At 35.4% G+C, this 25,617-nt stretch overlaps 2 protein-coding genes across 2 annotated transcripts in view; one reads left to right on the forward strand and one right to left on the reverse strand.

Annotated features, from left to right (window-relative positions):
- Positions 1–11,617, forward strand: part of LOC123561183 (cytochrome P450 1A1-like) — a 58,282-nt gene extending 46,665 nt beyond the window's left edge. Inside the window, exons 2-7 of the mRNA XM_053524193.1 lie at positions 6,384–6,910; positions 8,049–8,261; positions 9,507–9,645; positions 10,299–10,564; positions 10,770–10,897; positions 11,277–11,617. Of these exons, the coding sequence (XP_053380168.1) occupies positions 6,384–6,910; positions 8,049–8,261; positions 9,507–9,645; positions 10,299–10,564; positions 10,770–10,897; positions 11,277–11,493 (1,490 nt within the window). The 3' untranslated portion in view covers positions 11,494–11,617. The remainder of the gene's footprint in view (positions 1–6,383; positions 6,911–8,048; positions 8,262–9,506; positions 9,646–10,298; positions 10,565–10,769; positions 10,898–11,276) is intronic.
- Positions 11,618–17,584: 5,967 nt separating this feature from the next.
- Positions 17,585–25,219, reverse strand: LOC123551701 (uncharacterized). Its single transcript, XM_045340813.2, has 3 exons — positions 25,063–25,219; positions 20,870–21,028; positions 17,585–20,536 (listed from the first exon to the last, which is right to left on the reverse strand). Exons 2-3 carry the CDS (start codon positions 20,901–20,903, stop codon positions 17,859–17,861), a joined length of 2,712 nt encoding a protein of 903 aa, XP_045196748.2. The 5' UTR covers positions 20,904–21,028; positions 25,063–25,219; the 3' UTR covers positions 17,585–17,858.
- Positions 25,220–25,617: the final 398 nt, after the last annotated feature.

Here is a 25,617-nt window from a genome sequence, read left to right on the forward strand (position 1 = left end):
TTCTTCTCCTATGTCAGGAATATTTGTACTTCATTATTTCTACTGCCCTGAGCTTTAAGATTTAACGAAATATGGAATATCGGATTGAAAAAAAAAATAAAAATGAAAATGACCAAAACTCTAACGAAAGAAATTCTTTGCAAATGTATGAAAGTGACTGAAAGTGGAAAGGAAAGAAAGGAAGAAAAGAGGAAGGGAAAAGCAATGCCTCATTTCCGGTGAGTTGGATGTGTTTGAATCAGTTGAGAAATCTCTTGCTGCTTGTTATATAAGATTGTACTAATGTAAAAATGAGAGCATTATCTTGATCTGAAAGAGCTGAGTCCCCAAATAATAGTGTATCTAGGTTAATATTAAAATTCTGAAGACTGCCAAGCAGAATAGTACGAATGTCATTATAAAACCTGCAGTCGAAGAAAAAGTGAAAGTTTATCTCAATTTCACCACAGTTGCACAAAGGTGTAGGGGATACGTTTTTCAGAAACAGATGATAGTTGAGAGAACTACATTTTGTACGGAGGCGTGTGTGAAGGACCTGTAGTCTTCTAGTACCTACATAGTAGTAGGATGGTACTTTGCTTTTGTCTTTGTTCAGGTAACTTTTAAATGAAGAAAGTGATGCAGATTGTCGGACATTTAGAGGCAATAATATCCAGTCCCGAATTACCGAAGGTAAAAAAGAATTAAAATAAAGTGTGGTACGAGCTTGAACTCCGCGGACATCTTCCGAGTTTCTAAGGTTATATCGGGGCTCATATGAGTGGGGAACAAGAGAAGAGAGGTAGTCGGGTGTCTAATTATTAACCATTTTATAGAAGAGAATGAGTTTATGTTTATACCTTCTTTCTGCCAGGGATTCCCGTGTTGTTTCGTTCTTTAAGTTTTCTAAAGAGACAAGTTTTGTAGCGCCACTCGAGATGCGGGCGCATCCGTGAAGTCTACAAGCAACCACGACTGGATATATCCCTTAATGAATTACTGTGATCATTGCGCTGGAGATCCACGGCTTAAAAATGTACCATGAATTGATTACAGTGAAGTCTTCATGCATTATGTTAGCTCTAAAACTGTTTCAAAAATGGATAAAACAATTTAGAAGATGCGTATTGGCTGCACATAATGCTAATTACGACGCCAGTATTCATAAATCCATGTGAATGTAGACTCTGTTCTTGCAGACAGCTAGTCTAACAGAATTTGAGACAGGCTGAAATTTTAATACCCTGACAGAAACGGCAAGGGTGTCCGTGGTCATCATTTTTAAATGACATTTTACATAATAATATAAACAAAATAATTAGCGTCTTTAAGGAAATTGTTGAACTCACATTGAAGTATATTTCTAGATGATATACTTAGATTGTAAATTACTTAACACTGTAAATAATGTGAGTCTATTTAGTAAAAATATTTCATTTTTGTGTACTTTCATCATATATACAAAAAAATGTATCTTTAAAGGACATAATAAACAAAACGTTTGTGTGACGTTAAAACCATAAATGACGTATCAACGTCACAATATTTACAAATAAAAAGTAAATTTACAAAAAATCTGCCGTGAAGACCCCCTATTTTTATTTTATTTTCTTGTTCAGAAATGATTTAAGAAGAATATATTTGAAAATCAAGAATTTTGACCGTTCCGTTTTATTTTATTTCGGCTAAACGGCCATGAAATACATTGAATATTTTCGCCATCTTTCCCCGCCCTTACTACGGATATCTCTTCATTTAAGCATTTTCTAAATGAAATAATTTACAAAACGCAACATGTAAACAATAACATTGAAATTAGCTATATTCCTGAGTTTGAAAAAATGTAATAACATTAATTTTAATACGACTATAACAGAAAAACGGCGTTTTCCCTTGAAAAATACATATGCCGCTAGGTGGCGCTCTTCAAAGAAAATGTGGACTCGGAACGATTTCCTTTTTTCTCTAAATGAAAGACAGGATATGTTAGTACATACAGACCTAATATCAGTCTTATATCTCATACTTCGAAATTTTCGTAGGAACACCGCAAACACCTTAAGTAAAGCGTTCAGCTATACAGACTATTTCATTGTTTATTCTCAACGTAGTTCGATCCAAAAACGAAGAAAACTGTCACAAACTTAACACGCTGTACATAACCTATCTATCTATCTATCTATCTATCTCTTAGACCCCAGTTTTTGTCTTATCGTTTAATCACGTTAATTCACGGATTAACGGCAATCAGTTTGTGCATGCGCATATACATCGTGAAATGGTCTATTGCCATTAATTAGAGCAACTCGCAGTGTTGCAGTCATACAAAACACATCCCTAGCCTATTCTAAAAGAAATAATGAGAATTTATCTAAGTTCAAGCACAGATATTAATGTGGAATGTGAAGTAAGTTACACCGTAGAATGTCCTACCAAGATACTTACAAAAACAATGCATATGCGGAATGGAGAGATTAAAATAATTTTGACAGCTCGTGAAAACTAATGACAAATTTTGACAGGTGTATAATGACTCATGACTTAATTAAACATTTTCTGTTATTTCTACCTTCCAGTTTGATTTTCTTAAAACGGAAATTCTATATTGTAGATTAAACCTATAAATTAAAACACTGAAAGAATATATTGTTACCTTACTGTCGTTCTGTCTGTCCAAATCACGTATTAATTTGTGTCAGTCTTTTGTCACTAATTAGAGCAACACACAGTTTTGCAGTCATAAAAAAACACTTATTTTAACATAGATATTGAGGATTCATCTAATGAGCACATGTATTGGAAATACAGTTTTAATGCCGATTGTGTATTGCAATAATGCTAAAATATCTCATCCGTGTCGTGCCCTTAAAATGTAATTCTCTTAAAACCAGAAGCTGGATACAAGGAAAGTTGGTTGTAGGGGATGAGGGCTCCCGACTTCAAAGGTTTCGGTAAATTCTGGAAAGCAATGGAAACTTAAACCAATATTGTTTCATCTCTGATTGTGTGAATCTTAGTATGTTAATTTAAGAGTGCGAAAAATTATTTGAAGTGAAATGGCATTGGGGCAATGGTACCTGCATGTTATAATCACTACATAAGGCGTATGATTTTTTATTTTATATGTAGTCATTTGTCCTTTTACATAATTTCCTTCATGCGTAGTGTATCAGAAGGTTTCCATCCTGCATAAAACAGTTATGATTGATTACTATGTATATTGTCATGCAGCTGTTCACGTATATTTAAGGAATTGAATGGCCGATCCGATAGACGCCATGCTGCGAGAATCGGACCGGATTCATTATTGTACATCCTTTATATATTATGGCAGACGGGTTGCATGCTGCGCGTAACAAATTATGACACGTATCTATACACATTATGGTTTGCTCGTGCACGGATATTCATTTCTAAGATATAGCATGACAAATAGATTCCATGCTTTCCTGAAACGCTATAATTCTTCCGAATGTATATCGTCATTTTTCATTTCACGTAAAGGAATAGTAAGGCAAAGCAAATAGTTTTCATGCTGCTGGATAAAGTTATGACTTGTATATTTATGAATATGAAATACGAACAGAACAGAACAGAACAGAAAGTTTATTTAACGAGTACACTACAGGTACATTGTTAAACTTGCACATGATTTACATAATACAATATGCACCATGATGCCGACCATGACTCATTATTCTTCAATAATCTATCTTTTAAGAAATATTACTTCGTCGATTTCTTTGTACTTAAAGGACATGAGCGGGAAAGGTTTTGATAAACTTTGAATTAAATGTATTACCATATAAATTACGTCTTTACTATGTAAATAATTCCACTTTATCCTATTAATGTTATACTGCTTTCCGGCGTTTTACTGTATAAGGTTGATAACTCCTACTCACGATTGGTATTTAGTCTTATGAGATTTGTTACCCTTCCTGCAGACGTTTATATCTCTTAGATAAATTTCATGTATTATGTAAGGGTATTCGGACTGATGATATCAGTAAAGATTATATAGTTTCATTAATCTGTAAAACTGCTATTTCTTGAACCTGACTGATTGTCCAATAAAATATCAGAAATTGATAAGTCTATATCAGTGTTTCTTGTCAAAAATATAACTATCACGTTTTGACAGTCATTGTATTTCATGAACAAAAGGCAGGTTCTTTGTATCCCTACTTATATTGTTTCTCAATTTAGATTGAAGTGACCCTTTACCCCAAATTTCTAGAGGATATTTTCTACAGAGAGTCCCTGTATCTTTTTTTATTTTTTCTCATACTGATCACTTCGAATTTCATTAATTTTCGCATATGTAATTGATATTTCTGGTGCGCCAATCAAAGAAATTGTATCCCAAAGAACAGATAAATTTCCTACTCTAATCCTCATAAATTATATCCACTAAATCAGATTTCCCGTAAATAGTTGTTTTTGACAAAATCAATGTTTCATGTGTATGAAATTTAAAGATAGTATGGTATATCATATTTACAGTTACTGGAAGTTTATTTGAAATAATATGCATTTCGTTAGGTAAGAACACTTTATTTTGATCTAGATCTTTTCAATGAAAAGAACCATGATAGCAAACTTCCATTATTTTCATACATAATAAAAGTTATCCACGGTAGGAACCGACTATGCAGAAGATTATTGTTTCGATTGAATATGAAATGTATCTTATCGAGGAGTAAAATATCTTTTTCGGCGAATGCCGTCTAAGAACGAATTCGTGGCCATGACTGACCCATGCCATGTGACTGAAGTTTGCAAATCTGACTACTTGGCAACGCATTCAAGTAATAGATCATTTATTAAAATGAAATATTTATGCAACACTCTGCCTGATTGGATTAGGCTGTCTTTTTCAGTCTGTTGACTGCAACGCTAAGTGAAATGACAGACGAAGCGTTTGTTCTGTTCTTAAGTTGGAATAGCACTTTGTAATTTCGTTTCGCTTAGTACATTTAGAAAAAAGAATTAAGGCCCTACAGAGGGGTAACGCCATTTATTTTCAAACAGGAAAAAATAATACATTAATGTCAACGATTCAATATGCGTTATATATATATAATATAGTGCGTGATGTATAACTCACAATTCAACTATCATATAAAACCTAAAAAAAAAATCTTTGTTTCCGGTAACATGCTCGAAAATTTAGGGTAGGTCGGGATATATATATATATATTATTATTATTTTTTTTTTGATTTCTTTTTAATAAAGGGAGACTTTTCGAAAAATATTTTTGTGTCACAAATGAATATAAGTAAGGAGGTTATGCCTTTAGGGCATCAGTAAGTTGATATCTAACATCACTGACCATGTTTAAAGCATAAAAGGTGCAGTTTTATAACTTTTTGTTAACAAAGTTGAAAAAATATTCTCCAAGGCCATAAAAACATTTAGGGTCGGGCGAAAAAATTAGGGTATGTCGGGAAACCGGAAACAAACATTTTTTACGCCTTACGTATTATTCCCAGTATGCTGATGATACTGCAACCATAATAAAGTAGCAAACATGCATTTCACGAAACGTAAAAACTACACCACACTTGCAAACAACGCAGAATATTTGAACTTATAGAAATGGTACAGGTTTGAGTACTACTATCGGTTGTAAAATAGATGAAAATATAACATAATGTACTTCTAAGTAAAAACATAGGATTTGCAAAATATTAATGAAATTATTGGCAAAAAGAATAGGAAAAGACACTGTTTTACCTTTATCAATTACTTAATATTCATTACTTTTACTTAATTGATTATATTTCACGAATGATTTGTTACATTTTGCTTAGATTATTCAGTTACTATTATACACAAAAGAACATGAAATAAAAGTTCATGTCTATTATCGCAATTACAATTAGAAAGGCTTAGTGAGCATCTAAGTGGGTGGGGTAAATCTACCTCATATTTACAATATGCATTACTTTAAATAATTTAATATTACGTTATTAAAATTTATTCATATAATGCTTTTAATATATATTTGTCTTCATAAAGAAGTCAACATACATTTGATTACATTGATAACAATAAACTTTAAACAGGACGAAATGTAGGAACTACTTTTTCCGTTGTCAAAACATACATTTAATATAAAAGAATGAAATTAATAATAAGATATCTATTTAAATTGATTAACTTATTAAGATATAAACAAAGAGACCTAGTTTATTTTTAAAACAAAATTGTAACACAGTATTAACTTTTGATCTAACCTCATGAGTTTAAGTAGGGCAGAGTGCGGAAAAATATAGGCTCTCTAATCTCAGGGTTTCGCCGTCTGATAAAAAATTACATGACTTTGTATAAAAAGGTCATAAGCTTCGGTGCTTGATTGCATTCAAGATGTTCATTGAACTCATATATATCCTTTTAGCCCTTGCAGGGCTGTACATGCTTCTATCAAAAAGGAACCTAAAAGGAAAAGTTATTGATGGACCAAAAGGATTACCACTTCTCGGCTGCATACTTGAATTCAACAACGAAACTATTCATTTAAAATTTATGGAATATGCAGAGAAGTTTGGAGAAATTTTCCGATTGAAAATGCTGTCAGATAATTTAATCGTTCTGAATACTGAGGAAAATATTCACAAAGCACTGGGTGGAGAGAAATATAAAAACTATTTCGGTGACCGAGCAGAAATGTTTTGGGGCGAGCACTTCCGCTGTCACAATCAATCTCTTGCCTTTGTTGCGAGTGGTTCCAGCTTGTTTCATAGAACTGCAAGAAAAAGCTACACCCAAGCTCTTCATACATATGGTAGCGGAATTCAGGACCTCGAGAACAATGTTATGATTGAGATGGCAAACCTGATTGAAAGGATTGAGAAGTACTCTGGAGGAGTGTTTGAGTGTGTATCGATGCTACAGAGGTCATTGTCCAATGTGTTGTCACTAGTTGTAAGCAGTTTTAACTCTCTCTCAATACTTTTAACAAATTGATAAATATATGAAATAAGGAGGGCATGTGATTATTTGTAATGACAATATAACTTTTTAAGTAATATTTTCTTGTATTTGACGGCCTGAAACACTAAATTTACTTACAATATACAAGTAATTGTCAATTGTCATTGTTGATATAAACCGGATATACCAGTGTTATATGTAGAAATATAATGCAAACAAGACCATTTTCAAAAATAAATATCTTCTGAACGAGATATAGTAAATGTGAAGAAATATTATTTCTACAAGACTGAAACAATATAAAGCTTTTTATCATCTTGTATAAATATACTGAATTATTGAATTTTAATATTGCATTAAGGCTAGTCAAACTGTTTGTTTTAATTACCTTAAATAATGCTTTGGCCACGTCAAGTTGTAAATGCAAAACAAAATATTTATGTCTTCATTTTATTATAATCTAAGCTTAGACTATTTAAACAACAACGGTGTTTGATTGTAATCTCATTTACACCTTAAGAATCGTAGATTTCACAATACGTCTGTCGTCAAATTTATTTGAAATTTCACTGAGCAGTGTATTTATACAGGTATATAACTTAATTTTGTGTCTTAATAATATTTCTCCTAGGAAACAGTTTCATTATACGTTATAGAAATTCAAATGACCATTATTCGGAACCCTTCTACCGGCTCTTCGAAGCACTTGTAGGCAATATGCCTGTCTCTGAAAGACTCTTACAGCATATAAATACATTCTCAACACCGCTTAGTTGATTGTTAAGAACGGCACAATGCCGTATAATGGTTAATTGTGTCTGTATATGTCCAATGTTTTAACAGAAAACAGTTTCAAGTTTCAGTCAATCGAGATTTTGACAATTAACTTTGACTTTTACAGGTCATTAGCACAACATGGTTCATTTATACCTTATATATAGTCCTTTAGATAATGATCCTTACTGTTATTGGTTACGTTTGTATAAAACGGTTTTATAATCTAGCATAAAAAACGGCTTTATGGTATATTCTACTATCATCCTGAATGTGGTCATGGTGAGTTACGGCTATCAGAGAGAATTAGGAATGACTATTAAACATTAAACTGTTCCTTCTATTGAATTTACAGTTACGCGGAGAGACAATTCCCGACAATGACCCGGATTCCAACATGTTTTGGGAACACGTTCACGCAAATGATTTCTTCCTGAATTCATATGTAAATTTTGTGATGACAGCGTTTCCTTTCCTTCGCTTTCTACCCGGAAAATACGGCGACGAATTCCGAAATGGAAAGAAGGCCAATGCAAAAATAGCAAAGAGATATTTCTATGATATGAAGGTTTGTTTTCAATTATACATTTTGAAGTTAATAAAATAGGTTGGTTTGCTATAGAACTATTCATTTTGTTGGATTCATATTTTAAAGGAAACTTTAATGCACATAATGTTCTTAATTTCATGCTGCTCTGTTGCTGCTGCAGACAAGTACATTCAATTCAAACAGTGTTAGAGGTATACATGTGAGCCGCGCCATGAGAAAACCAACACTGTGCATTTGCGACCAGCATGGATCCAGACCAGTCTGCATTCCATGCTGTTCGCTTTCAAAACCTATTGTAACTAGAGAAACTGTTAGCGAACAGCATGGATCCTGACCAGACTGCGCAGGCTGGTCTGGATGCATGCTGGTCGCTAAGCCACTATGTTGGTTTTACCATGGCGCGGTTCATGTATGTAGGCAAGTTTTAAGCAGATTGCTCAAGTCTGATCAACTGTTTTTACGGTCAGACAAATCTGTTAATTACAGATATCATATCAGAGTGAATCTTATCTCTTAGTTACACATCGGATAACTCTTGACATATTCGCAACTAGATCGTGTTGCTCGTTCTAAAATACGACTATCTTCAGAGAAGTAACACGAATCTTTTAGCATTAACCGCTTAATAATGTGAAAAAATGCAGATCTTCAATAGATAAGATTCGTGTAGCAAGTTATCGAAAAAAAGGAATGTGTCCGAAGTATTCCGTTTATCCAAAAATTGGTGTCACGAACATTAACTACATTTGTATATAGATTCATGTTGCTAAGTATCGTTAAGGTAGGCTACTTTAAGAAATGAGTGCTACGGAAAAATGTTCGCTAAAATCATTATACTTAATACATTATTTGTAGTTCGGTACGCAAGAAAACAATGTCACTGGCTGAAGGTGAAGATCAGAATATAATTAAGCCGCACCATGAGAAAACCAACATGGTGCATTTGCGACCAGCATGGATCCAGACCAGCCTGCGCATCCACAGAGTCTGGTCAGGATCCATGCTGTTCGCTAACGGTTTCTCTAATTGCAATAGGCTTTGAAAGCGAACAGCATGGATCCTGGCCAGGCTGCGCGGATGCGCAGGCTGGTCTGGATCCATGCTGGTCGCAAATGCACTACGTTGGTTTTCTCATGGTGCGGCTTATATGGCTCTCTGGCGGTTACTCTGGACAGATTTGTTACCGCGTAAACATTTACCCTAGAACCAGACATTTGCATCTTCCATTACAAGCAGTAACATATCGTTATATTTTTTATCTAGGAAACGTATGTTCCTGGTCACATGAGAGGTCTTGTTGATCACTTTTTGGAAGAACAGGAGAAACAAATGCACTCAGATACAGGGTTATTCTTCACAGATGACAGAATTATTGCTCAGCTAGTAGAAACCATAGATGCAGGTACTTGTGAAACTAAAGTATCCTGTTAGCATATGAGTTTTCTACTTCTATGTCATTTGACTTTTCATAAGATCTGTCTGATTGTAGAGGAAAACCTTTTCACATCCATTAAGCTTTGCTTCATCAGGTATGTGGAATGCTGTCATTATTCACTGGAGAGCTTATAGTTTATTGAGCAAGACACGTTAGATCACAAAAATACATACATTTTTAAAGCATATGAATTATTCTTTTAATTCCGTGCAGTATAGGAGTAGTGCTGTACGCATGGTTGAATAATTTTGTTGTTTGGCGGCAAGGTAGAAACGTATTTGAACCGCACCAGGAAAAAACCAACATGGTGCATTTGCGACCAGCATGGATCAAGACCAGCCTGCGCATCCGCGCAGTCTGGTCAGGATCCATGCTGGTCGCTTCCAAAGCCTATTGCAATTGGAAAAACCGTTAGCGAACAGCATGGATCCTGAACAGACTATGCGGATGCGCAGGCTGATCTGGAACCTTGCTGGTAGCAAATGCACTATGTTGGTTTTATCATAGTGCGGCTCATTTCGAACGTCGCCACGGCACGATGATTATACGTTTATATGCCAAACGCAAACGGTGGCCGATTTGAAAGTAATTGGATACGTAACACTTTTGAATGATTTCAGGTATGACAACATCATGGTCGGCCCTCTCCAATACAATGCTGGTGTTATTGAACTACCCGCAGTACCAGACAAAGATTCAAGCGGAGCTGGACAACATTGTTGGTCGCGGCCGGTTACCAACTTACGGAGACAGGGAAAAATGTAAATTCTTCCAAGCGTTTGAAATGGAGGTCCATCGTTATTTAACAGTGCTTCCACTCATGCTGCCACATCTATGTAAAGAACACACTGGATTTGAGGGATACGACATTCAAGCCAACAGTACTGTACGTAGTAATATCAAACTTTTAATTATATTAAATTTTTCTAGCGTATACAATTTTGTATAATAAACGTTCAATCATTTCTTTAAGTTACAGGTTGTTTCTCTGTGTCACAGATACAGCACTTCATATTATCCGTGTCTTTTTAACAAATACAAACAACATTTTTGTTAGCTATTGCAACGTTCAAAGTAATATATATTTGCAGATTTTTGCCAATATCTGGTTTTTACACCACAACAAGGAAATCTGGGGAAATCCTTGGACTTTCAGACCAGAGAGATTTTTGGACGAACATGGAGACTTGGTTGCAATTGAGCACAAACTACGTAGAAAGTGAGATAGGGACTATTTTTGTTTTACACATAAATTAATTTAATGTGATTGGTCAGTTTCTTTTTTTAAGGTAGTGGATCCGTAATGATAATAGGCATTTTCCATTCTATTACGTTCTATTACGTATTCCCCGGATACTATTTTGCTTGATACCAAAGGAGCAATTTTCTGTTGTTGCCGAAGGATGCCAAAATAGCCGTCTAGAAAAAATAATGGCACGGAAATTGTTTGATGCATTTATGAGCCTAACACCTTAATACGATATGTCATGACAGAACTATTTCATGCTCTGCGAACTGCCGCATATAATTCCTACGCCAGTTTGGCAATTTTACAGATACCTGCATTATTGTACGTTATGAACTATTATATATTTCAGCCTGATACCATTTGGGTACGGCCTACTTCAATGTCCCGGAGAGATGTTTGCAAAAACTCGATACTTCCTCTATATTTCAAGCTTATTGCAACGTTGGAATTTTGAGTTCCCACCCGGCAAGGAGAGACCATGTGATCCAAGGATTACAGAAAACTTTGACATCAAAATTATGATGAGGGCTCAGCCATTTTTCTGCTGTGTCAAAGAAAGATTATAAAAGAAGATTTAGAAGAAAAAGCAAACTGTATCAGTACACATATTTTATGTCGTGTGTGTCTTTTTAATGTCTTAAGACGTCTGACGTTACTTTCGTTCATGTGCGTCTTGTTTTCCGCGCTGTTCGACAGTGATTTTAAAAGACAACAGCGCCGTAGCCACACTGAGGCAAACCGAGGCAGCTGCCTCGGTTAAAATTTGAGGAGCCAAAAAAAAAAGAGTGAAAAGTAGGCCTATCACACTGATGAAAAATTCAGTTACAAAAATTCAGAAAAGTATATAAATATGAATAGAATATATTAGAATATCATTTGCCTCATTACATCTTTGAGGCAAGGTGAGGTAGAAATCCTAGCAGTCATATTAATAGCCTTGCCAGGCCCTTGCCCCACCCCCAGTTTGCTTACCAGTGACTTATACTCATCAAAGTCAAACCCAATTGTTTATTATCATTATCACATTTAAACCCCAAAACGCACCAGAGGCCACTATTTCATACCGATATTTAAAATTTTTCCAGGGGAAGAATCACCGTGACCCCACTGAAATGAGGGTACCCCCATACTTGAAACTTAAGACCATAAAATGCACAAGAAGCCACCACTTTATATCTGTATTTCATTTTTTCCATTGAGAGAGCCCATTAACACCCTAACACGAGAGGCTTTCCCATTCAGTACCTAAACATTTACACCAAACAATGCACCATAGGCCACCATTTCGAGAGAGAGGCCCCTAAAATGCCCCGCCCCCCTCACACAGTACCTCATAATCAAGACAAAAAAATACACCATAGGCCACCATTTCGAATCTGTATTTCAAAATTTTCCAGGAAGAAAGCCCACTAGCCCCACTAAAATGAGGGGGAAATCCCCGCCATACCTTAAAATTTAAACCGAAAAATGCACCAGAGGCCACCATTTCCTACTTGTATTTCAAAAATTTCTACTGGGAGATCCCCTGATCCCCCACCCCCCACAACAGGGACAGAGCTCCCTCCCGTACCTTCCCTATCTCGGCCTATATAAACTAATAAACTACTAGTAAACTGATGAATAGCATGTTCTTGTATGTCTTTATTGGTGGCTTTCTAATTTTACTGCCTTTTAGTTACAAAAATGATTGTATCCGACCATATAAATCCCCAAATATCATTGTTATCAATATATTTCTTTCTTAAAATATGAAAGTAGAACTCTGATAAATAGGGCTAAAAAGACGATTTTTATTGTTATATAACACAATCTGAGAGGGCTCCGGAACGCACCAGAGCCTTCCTGAGGACAAATATTCCAGGGGGAGGGGGTATGCCCACGGACCCCCTAGATTGCCTCGGTTAAAATTTGTGTCTGGCTACGGCACTGGACAAGATGTAAAAGAAAAACCAAACTTCATCAGTACACATATGAACATAAATAAGATAGTAACCACAAGAATATCTCCATATGAAAATGTGGAAGCAGCGTGAATGTTGGTGTATGTTGGATTTTAAGTTTAACCTTTAGTCTACTGGCGGCAAGTGATTCTGCCTTTCCGACCGTGGTCATGGTCTGCACTGTTTGCTATTCAGTTAGTAATTTTTTCAGTGAACACCCCTTTAGAAAATAAATGATACTGCTCAAATTGAATGATAGACCAATCCATTTTAAAAATTTAGCTTTATCAGTGAAATTTGGTCCATACCACTCGATGTGAATTATATAGCATGCCGAACTACTTGTATAGTGTGTATTAATTTCTAATTATTCACGTATAATGAGACGCGCTTTGTTCTTTATGGTATATTTCTCGATTCAAATGACGTTAGTCGACGATAATTTTACAACATTTTTCTGCAAATGATAATATGAAATGGAATTTTATGTCGTTTGTGTCTTTTAAATGTCACAACACGTCTGACGTCATTTGCGTTCACGCGCGTATTGTTTCCCGCGCTGACATTAAGATTTGTTGCATATTTCAAAGTAATTCAGCATAAACTAAGAAGAAAAGGACGTTGTGCTCTAAACCTTACATTACCTACACAGTGTAACAAAAAAGAAATTGGTGATTAGTGAAAAAAATACAAGAATATGTATCATCTAGATTCTAAATTTTGTTGAAATAACATATGTTTTTAGAAAGATGCATTTTACAATGTTTAGGGATTATGGGCATGTACGACTGTCCCAGAATGTACGACTATTTTTTGGTCATGGCCAGCATATTAAATATTTCAAATTTGTTTTAAAAAATTAAACGTTTCCAATATTCGTAATGTTACAAATTCATTTGATAAGTCAGATATTTTCTTCAGTTATTGATAAATTGCATGCGGTTTTTGGTCGAGCCCGCTTGCGGATGCGTTGACATAGTTGTCCAAATGGCTGTTCGGTGTATGTGCGTGCGTGCGTACTTCCGTCCGGATTTATTTGTCCGGACCATTACTTTGATATGTATAGAGCAATTTTGTTTATATTTGGCTTGAATGTTAACCTCAGTGAGACGGACGGTCATGCGCAAACCGCAGGTTCCTATCTCAAAGGTCAAGGTCACAGTTGGAGGTCAAAGGTAATGTCAGATCTTGTCCGGCCCATAACTTTGACATGCATTGAGAACTATTGTTTATATCTAGCATAAATGTTTAACTTATTGCGACGGGGTGTCATGTGCAAACCCCAGGCTCCTATCTCAAAGATCAATGTCACAGTTTGGGGTCAAAGGTAATTTTAGAGTTTGACAAGGGAATGACTTTTATAAGTATGAAGCAATTTATTTCTTTGGCGTAAATGTTCACCTCTATCAGACGGAGTGTTGTACGCAAACCTCGGGTCCATATCTGAAAAGTCAAGGTCACACTTTGGGGTCAACCGGAAGGAAAAACTTTAAAAATCTTCTTGTCCAAAACCGCAGACTTGATATTTTGCTTGTGACACCATATAATGGTCCTCTACGAAGATTGTTCAAGTTGTGCCCCTGGGGTGAAAAGAGGCCCCACCCCGGGAGCTCACATGTTTAACATAGACTAATATAAGAAAATATTTAAAAAAAAATCTTCTTGTCTAAAACCACAAGACCTAGGCCTTTGATATTTGGTATGTAGCATTGTCTTGTGGTCCTCTATTAAAGTTGTTCAAATTATGAACCTGGCCTGAAAAGAGGCCCTACCACTGGGGTCTCAAGTTTTACATAGACTTACATAGGAAAAAATCATTAAAAACCTTCTTGCCTAAAACTGCAAGACCAAGGCTTTTCATATTTGGTATGTTGCATTGCCTTGTGGTCCTCTACCAAAATTGTTCAAATTATGCCCCTGGTGTGAAAAAGGCCCTGCCCTGGGGGTCCCAGATTGAACATAGACTTACTAGCACAGGGAAAAAAATTAAAATCTTCTTGTCTGAAAGTTCAAGTCCTAGGCGTTTGATATTTGGTATGTATCATTGCCGAGTGGATTTCTTACAAGATTGTTCAAATTATGCCCCTTGGGTGAAAAGAGGCCCCACCCTGGGAGTCACTTTTTATATGAGTTATATAGGAATAAATACTTCATAAGATATCAGATCATATTTCCTAGACTGTTTGATTATAATTACCTGATGACCCCAAGCGATTAGAGGTTACTTGACTACGACATTGATCTACTGACCTACTTTCTTGTTTTTTTTTAAGATACAGCCTTGAAATTTGGATGACATGTACAGTTTTGCACATCGATCTTAAAACTGACTTTCAGTGGCCATGAATGTGACCTACTGACCTACCTTCTAATATTTTAGCATCAGTTTGCCATTTTAAAGATGTGGCTCATGTTACTCAGGTGAGCGATTCATGACCCTCTTGTTTTATTTGGCATAAATATTTGCCTCAATGAGACAGACTGTCGCGTGTAACCCCTAGACCCCTGCCTCAAAGGTCAATGTCATACTTAGAGGTCATAGGTTAAAACTTAGTGCTGTTAGTTCTTTTGACAACTGGTTGGCTCGACATATTGCCCGTTGGCGTCTAGTTAGACCAATTTTAGACAATTGTGTCTATTTCGTGGACATTGTAATTTGCGGATTATTTTTAAGTATATTTAAGGTATTTAATATTTTATATCAAGGCCACGTAAGTCTAGACCTACTAATCTAAAATTATCTAAAATGCTACAATTAATTGCCAGATTTTCATCCGACTGTGAGGATGGAAGTGCTCATTTATCGTATCCTGTATGAAAAGGGTATATAATGACGAGATGAATGCAAAAGCGTTAAATTGGATGTAATTAAAGGGTTATAAAAGAGCAACGCTATTAATTGTAATATAAACTTTATCTTTCCTATAGCCTATTCCAACACTGTTTTTATTCAAACAAAACAAGTCAAAGAGGCAAAAAAATGGCGAGGGAGGGTATGGTAGTCTAAAAATTGGGGATGGCCGTATCGAACATGACCGAGATGTTACGGTCATACACATTCTGTCTGCATATGAATACGATTTTTGAAGAAATGAATGTGTAAACACATTGTTAGATCAAGGGCCATATATCCTGACCTAATGGTATTATTTAGCTCATAATCGAACTTGACCGTGATATTTTGGATAAATACAGATCAAGATTGCACCAATGTAGACGCTAGGAATAAACAACGGACGACTAGGAATGACGTTTAAATATCCAAAATAAGCTAAACTAAATCAATGATGTGGAACAAATGCACATTATTTCCTCTCGCTGTATGTTAAACATGTTTGTACCCTTGCATAGTTTACACGGACAGTTTACAAATATGGGTGGCATATCAAAAGAAAGGAATTGCATGAGGCTAATGAATTCTGTACAACCAAGCAAAACAATCTAGCAGACTTCCACCCCCCCCCCCCCTACCCCGGCCCCATTTTGCCCCTTACCATTTTCTTCCCCTCCATCTATATTTAGCATAAATTAACATGTACTTGTTGGATGTTTGAAACAACCCGTCTGAAATATTTTTCCATTAAAGCTTCTTTTTGTTGTGGGCCTACTATGCAAATGCGTGGCTCTGAGGCTGTGTTTTTAGTGCTCTGTGCTTCCGAGAAATCTACCCTTACCTATTATCTTTTGATTGAGTCTGGAAGGTAATGAAATATACAACACCGCTCACGTCCCTTAGCACCAGGTAGAGTGGAACGCTTTTATAATAAGACTGATAGTATTCCATGGCCACTGGCACCAGATCAGAAAGAAAATGCCGCTGTAAATGTTATACATTACCCCTAGGTGTAATATAAGAAACATGGTCATGAAAGGAAAAATGCACTAACCCATTTCCATCGTACATTTCTCACCTAAAACGCACAGTTCGATGAATGGGTACCAAAACATATTAAACAAGCGGTAATGTATCTTCCAACGTGCACCAGTCACATTGTCTCAATATGTCATATTGCTGTGATATACCACATATTTTATGCTTTCGTCAACGTTCCTGAAAAAAACTTGCTTGAACTTTCCTAATAAACAACCGGTCTAGAGGTCACAGCAGTGTTGCACATTAGACGAAATGTAAACAAACAAAAACAGAATGCAAAATATTCACAGTTATACAATAAAACTCGAAATGATTAATGAAATTTATCTTAGAAATGATTTTGAATTTGAAGTAATGCATTGTTATACATCTGTACTGCTTATTTAATTCACATTGCACATTTATGCTGCATGTACACATTTTAGCGTACATGTGTAGTTAAACGATGAATGGCATACATTTTCAAATCAACCAATCAGAACAGTTTTGTACTCTAGACCGGAACTTCAGTTATAGGGAAGTTCATCCAAGTTTCTTTGTCTTTAACGTTGATGAAACTATAAACTACGCGTTATTTCTTTTAGATAAGAAATATTGAAGAAATGTTTCCTGTACACAATGGAAGAAAAATTACCACTTGTTCAATGTCCATGGCACACATTTACCAAATTGGACGTTTTAGGTGAGAAATGCGCGACTGAAATGGGTTAGTATGTTATCCTTTTCATGACCATAGTTCTTGTATTATACCTAGGGGTTGAGTATACACATGTACAGAGGCATTTTCTTTCTGGTCTGGTGCCAGTGCCCATGGCCCTAATTGAAAATATTACATATCAAAAATGAAACAAACAATGTTTTATTAGCAGTCATATTGATACACTAGTGTGGTACGGAAAAAATTGACCACTCTGGATACAAAGAAAATAAATATATACAGAATTTCATAATCCTAGCAAAAGTTTGAAAGAACAAAAGTATACAGCTTTCAAAAATTACTGAGGAAATTTAGTTTATTTCTACACTCAAATGTACTTGTGACCAAATAAACTTCGCTTTGCAAAACAAAGTTATAATCCCAATATAAGTTTCATTTTGCATTGTCACAGAAGCTTACTCATACCTCAATTATGTTTGTAACAAATACAAACACATAAGGATTATCTAATGTCACATTGAAAAACTGCATTTTCCCCCTAACATACTGGCGTGCAGTTTCTACTTGCCCATGATCGCTTCTGGATTGGTTGACAGGCCCTGCTCCAGTTGGTGTGATATACAAGCCACGTGTTGTCACCTTTACAGATTGCTGAAGTGCAGCCAGACTGTCTATAAACTTGAACCATACTGCAAGAGTCATAGAAACATCACAAACATCTATCTGTTCCAATGTTTTTATATCAACAGCACGAGTCATAAAGTTGGTTGTAAATGTAAGTCCTTGCAAGCGGAGGGTACGTAGACTGGTCAAAAATGGCAACAGTCTTGTCACATTTTCAGATATAATTTTATTGGCAGCAGAGTCTAAACTAAAGCACGAATGTCCTGCAAGTTCAAGGTGTCGTAATGTACAGTGTCTATTCAGAGTAATACATACTTGATTTAAACTGACAGTGGTTTCTGTACCTAACCTACATGTTTCTAGACTCGTTGTACTCAAATTTGTTACAAAGAAACAACAATACATAATATCAACAGACGTAAGTCTGTCATTGTTTGTTAGGTCTATAATGTGTTGGTCTCCAGAGTAACAGTCAATGTCTAACGAGATCTGTTGTAACTGTGTGGCACGTGATAGCATTGTGCTCAAGAAATTACAAGCATCATGAGTCAGGTAGGTGTCTGTTATTGCTAAAGCGGTCAACTGATGCATAGCTGGAAGACATTGCATAAAAGGTATCATTGTTCGGAGATAGTTTATATGTTTTAAAGACAGCGATAAAATCTGAGACGTATTATTTTGCAAAATTTTGAAAATGATTTCGTCCATTTTCTCGCTATCAGAGGAATTTTCATTTCTGTCGTACCATAATGCGTTCAGGCTTTCAAAATTGACCAAACAGTTCAAAGCATTTTCTGTGAACCTTTCATTAGTTTCAGAGATGTACAAAGACCTTACATGTTCCGGTACAATTAGCTGTTCCTGGAGACACAATACTATATCATCAATTCCAATTTCTGAGTTTATGACTATATCTCCGAGATAAATGAGCGAACGATGTCCCACTGACCTGCTTTCTTTAAAACAGTCAACTGTACATCTTTGAATTTCCGAGATTAATCTCAAATCATTATCTAAATCTGTTCTTGACTCTATTATTCTAGTGTCTACTGTGGCTGTATTGTAAATATACTCACTGACGTACGTTGTTAACAGTGGCTTTAAACCACAGAGAATAATAAAGACGTTTGACATCTCTAGAATGTCATCAGCGGTTTTTGAAGTGCCAAAGATTTGAAGTAAATACTGTTTGCAGGCGTCACTGATATTGTTGTCTCCAGAAGTCTGTAGTATTGTGTTGAACGTAACAGCGAGATTTACCGCAGAAAGGTATTCTTGTACCGACTTGTGAACGAATGAATATAATGACTGTGTTCGTACGCTTGCTAGCATAGGCAGGCTGCGATCTAGTAAAAGAATTCCTACTTCAAGACAAAGCTTTTTCATATCACCTGATATGTTCGCATCTTTAAGTGTTGAACTAGTGAACTTAAATGATTGTTCTGCTCTTCTGTCAAACAAGGTTTCGAAAGCTAGACTCGACAGTTTTTCTATCACGTGTTTGTTATTGAAACAAGTTTCATAATGACTCAAGTATTCCGGAAGTTGAAAGGATGCATCTGCTTCGGTAATTTCAGGTTTTCGATCAGTTTGACTTTCCGGAAGCTTTAGTTCATGCCATTTAAAGAAGATATCAAGCACATTACTATAGATGGCGCACTTCGATGTACCTTTGAGCTTACCCTCATACCATAAACATATCAGGGTCTGCATGAACATTGGCATTTGAGTGAGAACTGGAAAGGGAAACTTTTGAAAATCTTCTTCAAAGTCTGCAACGCTTACTTCAAGTGGATCGTTAAGACTCTTCATTGTTTTTGCAATGAATGATCCTGCTAAATTTTCTTTCACGCCTTTAAGCTTTATCATTTGGCCAATCTCACTGTCCCTAACTTGCAAAGCGTCAAATTTCCATTGTCTTGACGTTGTTATGACAATGTAGTCTTTACAAAGTTCTCGTTTCGGCAGTCCCTCGGTCTGGAACTGTGAGGAATCCAGTTTATCAGGTTTCCATTCATCCAAACCATCCAGCACAATAAGGCATCTATCAGACTCTTTTTCTAAAACCTTACCTAGAATAGGGTCTTGAAAATATTTTTCCAACATCGTTTGTATATTGTTACAATCAGAAGAGTGTCGAAGCGATATGTAAAAGAGGAAGTCATAATTTGCCATTTCTTTCACTTCCTCTGATTCACTAGTATTGAATTCGACGTCCTCATGAGCGCGACACCAGTGACTAACAATACATTTGCAAAGGGCAGTTTTACCGGATCCAACCTCTCCAAGTATATATATGTTTTTCAAAGACTTTCCATCCTTTTTTAATATTTCGTGTATTCGTATTTCCCTTGTATTTCTAGACCTTCGGATACCGATCTGTAGTTCTACAGTCATACATGGTGGAAAGTAGATATCGCCAATGTCAGCCTGGTATCGTTCTGATTGCAGAGGAAATACAGTTACTTTAAGCACATGTTTTCTGTAGTAATTCACCAAATGTTCCTGAAAAGCTAATAAAAGAATGTGTTTCATTACACGATGGTGTTATCAGTATAATTCAGGTCTTGGATTCAGTCAAACACTAAAAGCCTAAAACTCTACTTTCTAAAGCCTGAAATATCCCTTTACAATAGTTTGGCACTAGTTCTGAAAAGCCCAAGGCCTCACAGTATAAAATGATGAGCTACATATTTATATATAATTCAAAATCATACCCTGCTTATATGTAGGACAATGTCATGACTGTATGTTTGAAACATTATGATCATATCATTTGGAATGGATGTTTTATACAAGATATGAAGTTCGAATATTACAACAAAACACCAACACATTATAACTACCTTTTCTTCTTTGCATATAATCAAATTGCTGCATTTTTTTCTGTTGCACCCTTTTCTGTTCTCATAACCACTGTAGTTCTGCTTCTTGCTTCGCTGTTACAGTGGCTCTGTGAGATTTAGTCTCGTTTATTCAGTGATGATGAAATGTCCTTATTTGAGCTGAAAAGTACGTGAAATAAATAATCATTATACTGACTATGAGTAATTAGTTTGGAAACTTCAACAAGATACTGTACACAGGTTCTCTTTCTGTTTAATATGACTTAAGATATCAGAGTCATCCCACTCAGCTCAGCAGCAGGGAAAGCGCTGCTCTACGGAATTTGAGGTTGTGAGTTCGAACCACCGGGCAAGGCATATGTTCTCCGTGATAATTGATAAAAGATATTGCGTCTTAACTCATTCGTCCGCCACTTTGATTCATGTGGGTAAGTTGGCAGTTTCTTGCGGAGAACAGGTAAGTATTGGTACAGAATCCAAGAACACTGGTTAGTTTACCTGCCTGCCGTTATATAACTGAAATACTGTTGAAAAACGGCGCTTAACCTAAAACAACAAATAAAAAAACACAACGCACTCGCACTCGGTACAGCAGATCAAGTCCAGCACTTAGCCAGTTCATATATTGTAGTTGTTTTTCCCTCTCCTTTTTCTGTATGATTGTCATGTTAAATTGGAGCAATTTGTTAAACTTTAGACAACACAACAACAAATATTTCTGAACTTATTGGTATTAGTGTAAGCACAAAATTGTAACTTGATTCTAAATTAAGTTCTTCATTATATTTAATATGGTTCGTCAATTGTTTGGAAAACAAATTTCAGCAAAGTACTCTTGACCTCATATATATTTCACTAGACATAGAGACAAGGGTTTTATTTAGGCTTAAAAAGATGTATTTCAGCATAACTCATTTTATTAAAGACTTGTACGTACAGTTATGGTTTTCTATAAAAAATATCTTCTGGCCTTGTTAAGATGCTTAACTTTAGCCTGCTAAATATCTAAAATGGACTGTTCCATCATTCAATTTGGGCAATACCATTTATTTTTCAAAGGGGTGTTCACGATGAACTTACTGACTGAATAGCGAACAATGCAGACCATGATCAGCAGGCTGATCTTGGTCTACACTGGTCGCAAAGGCAAAACCAATTGCCACCAGCAGGCTAAAGGCAATACTGAAAATCGATGGGCTCGTGGTGGTTAAGTGGCCTGTAAATGTTCAAGGTTAATAGAAAGATAAACGAATACTATCTAAGATAAAATTGTTATGTGTAACACAATTTTGTTGAAAAGGTCAGGTCACCATGCACTTCTTCCTACTGTATAATCTTTCATATATGACGACATTGCATTAAATATGATTTATTATTAATTTGCATATAGACTTATATTCGTAATTAAATGTCATGCAGTAAAGTTATTGTTAAACAGCCGTTTAGTGTGTTACTTATACTGTTATCTAATAACGGTGTGCATAAATCTACATGGATGTTATTGGTGTTTCATTTCGCGTTTTCGCCGCGCCGCGGCAAACGATTACAGTAAGCGGCGCGGGGCGAATCGTTTGTGCGCGGAGCGAAACTCGCGTTGGGGGTCGGGGTTTGTATATGTCGGGCGGAGAGAAAACACGATAAATACGTGTAAGGAGTTCGACCGCCGACTCTAATCCGCCGCCGTATATCGGTTGCTGCCCCGCTAAATGTTCTCACCCGCCATTTCTGTTAATTCTTTCGTGGCGGTCGCGGGGCAAACTGCTATAGTGGCGCGAAGCGAACCGTATCGTGTGAGGGCGGATTTGGAGATGTCGGGGCGGTGAACGGGTAGCGCGCTATTCGTGTTCGCCACGGCCGCTACCATCTAACCGCCGAGTAACATGATTTGTTAAATCGTCACGCGCACTTTTCGCTACTTATACATTTTCTTGCACGACATTGCATTAACCATGATTATTTAACTTGTAAATTCTCGAATTTGTCATGCAGCTAAGTTGCATGTTAAGAGTAACGCGTTTATGGTAGCTAGAAAACTCGTACATATGTAAACATGGCAAAATCATGACAGTTGTTATACACATAAACTTGTTAATTTTAAATTTGCATGAATAAAAGATATAATTGTCCATGTTTTATATGAAATTCAACGGCGTGTTATATGGTATACTAAGGAATGATTAAAGTCTCAAATTTCTTACAATATGATTTTTTTAAACATAGAAACAAGTCATTGTACATTTGTTGTTATTTTAAGGCAACTTTGTGATTTAGTTCATGATTAATCTATATGTATACGCACAATAGCTATATTCTTATCTAATTAAATGAGATCTTAAATATTTCTTTTCTTGTAACGGCGTTCGAGTTTTAGTTTCTAAGCAATATTGAATATTTGTTAAATATTTAAAACATTTAATCATTTCATGAATGATATTGTTCAATGTTATGCCTCTGTAATATGTGGCTTCGCCCAAATTACCACCTTAAAATGGGTATTATTATTTCCCTCTCAATTTCTGGAAACACTCAGTCAAAGAAAAAATTATAGAAACGGCCATGTGTTATGAAAAGAATGTTTGAAAACTTCAGATATCCAATGGTCAGTACCAGGACTTTAAGAATTATTCAAGGCAAAACCTGCACATTGAAGTTCGGGATATGAATATTCTGCGTGCAATTCACTAAAGTATGATCTTCCGTTTCAGACTCGGTCTTTGGTTCCAATATTTCGCGTGTGATTTTTAGCAGGCGTTTTCCATATGTGCCCAACATTGGTCCATGTTTAGTCTGGGAATACATAGAAATCTGTCGTATGTAAAGAAATCAGGTTCATTTGAAGTTGAACTGTATACATACTTTACTTAACAATTTATATTTTTCAATGCCTGATTCTATCAATTAAAACAAATCATTTTCGTTATGACTCTGGGTGTGATATAAGAATTACAAAAGCAGACATCCTTGTCAAAATAAAAAGGTCTTCTTCATTAGTCCGCATTGTTGTATTCCAATAATATGTGTTTTGTTTCTGAGAGCTTGTTATACCTCCATTATATCTGCATTATTTTTGACATGATGAAATTTGTTGCCATATTAAAATTTAACAAGTTTTTGGGGGTATTTTTTATGATAAAACACGTGAAGGTATAGCTGTGACGCCATCATATAATTTATATTCATTATTATTAGCTAGTCAAATATTGCTTTATGTAAATAATTGTTGTTTTGTTGTTGCTTACACCAATTTTCAATCATAAACAGGCATGACTTCTATGATCAGTTTGAATTATAAGTAAACGATAAGCCTTTTCACAGAATTTGTGATAGGAAAGAAAATAATATTGCTTTCATATTTGTATTATATTTTGGAAGGGGCTATTTCTCTGTATAGTTAGTGAGAGAAGTGGGGGAGTGGGGGACAAAGAATACTTTCTTTAAGAGATAACAAGTTTACTAGCTGTTTTTAAATAGCCAATAATTTATAATTTTTGCTGGTCGAATGTAATTTTCTCATTTGTTCTAATAACCAGTTAATTAGTGTCCACCCATTCTATGATTTTGATAGACATGAAAATAAGTTTATGTGCAACTAGATTCTTCTTAAATGATGTTAACATCAAAATAACTTCTAAAATCTATTTTGTATAAGTTTGCAATTTTCTCTATGTGTCGGAAATGAATGAAGATAAATCAATAAGACCTTCGTCCAAATAAAACCTTTGCTGTTTTTGTCATCAATTTCATTATATTTATATTTCATACAGAAAGACATGCGATCAATACAGTTCAAAACACGCGGTTTAACCACAATCTAATAACCTAGATTTTAACATGTTTACTTCCTACTTGTAAATAAGAAAGGTCATATTCCATTACGCTCGTACTATAGTACGTATGTTAACTGTATTGTATTCATTACAACTGGTTCATTAAGTTCGATGATTTGTGTTTATATATATCTTTTACCTGTGCTATTTAAAGTTACGTACCTGGTAGGATATCTGGTAGGATAAGAATGTAAAAAAAAATAGTACTGGTTAAATATAAATAAGCATTAGCTTTCTGCTGAACGAATTTTGTTCTGGTATGTTTGAAATGTTTCTTCGAATAATTTAAAAGGTTAAGGTACAAAAATGATCCAATAAACGAAAGAACTAAACGATCTTAATAAACAAATGTGACAAATTTCTTACCTTTTCAATATTCCCAGGACTCTTTTCGGCCATCTTTGGTACTACAGTTTTCGATTTGCGCATGCGTCTGTTATGTTAACTACCTTGATTCGGATATGCCTATTATGTTTAAGTTAAATCATTTATATGATATGTAGAAACACTCAACCAGCTGCGTACGAGAAATATTACAGAATATCTAAAATTAAATGTCACGTGATAATAGTTATTTGTCAAAATAAACTGATTTAAAAACCGTGACAGTTTTTTATGGTAGTATCTAGTACAAATTCATACTGTGTCTAATTATTCTTTATCTTTTATAAAGTGTGCACTATTTTATACTGTTTATGCACACATACATGTTTATTTTACGGTTACATAAATGTGCTTGCATAGAAACTACGGAAGGAAAAACCATGTATAAAGAAGGCAATTCACGTACTGCTAACGCATGATTTTTTTCGGCCATGTAATATGTAATAAATGTTCAGCTTTCAGATATGCAAAATCTAGGCATAATATATCTTTCTAATGATTAGGAAAAGCAACTGTTTCTAAAAATGAGTGTTTTTT

This window comes from Mercenaria mercenaria, chromosome 15, assembly GCF_021730395.1.
Source record: "Mercenaria mercenaria strain notata chromosome 15, MADL_Memer_1, whole genome shotgun sequence".
Classification (NCBI taxonomy): domain Eukaryota; kingdom Metazoa; phylum Mollusca; class Bivalvia; order Venerida; family Veneridae; genus Mercenaria; species Mercenaria mercenaria.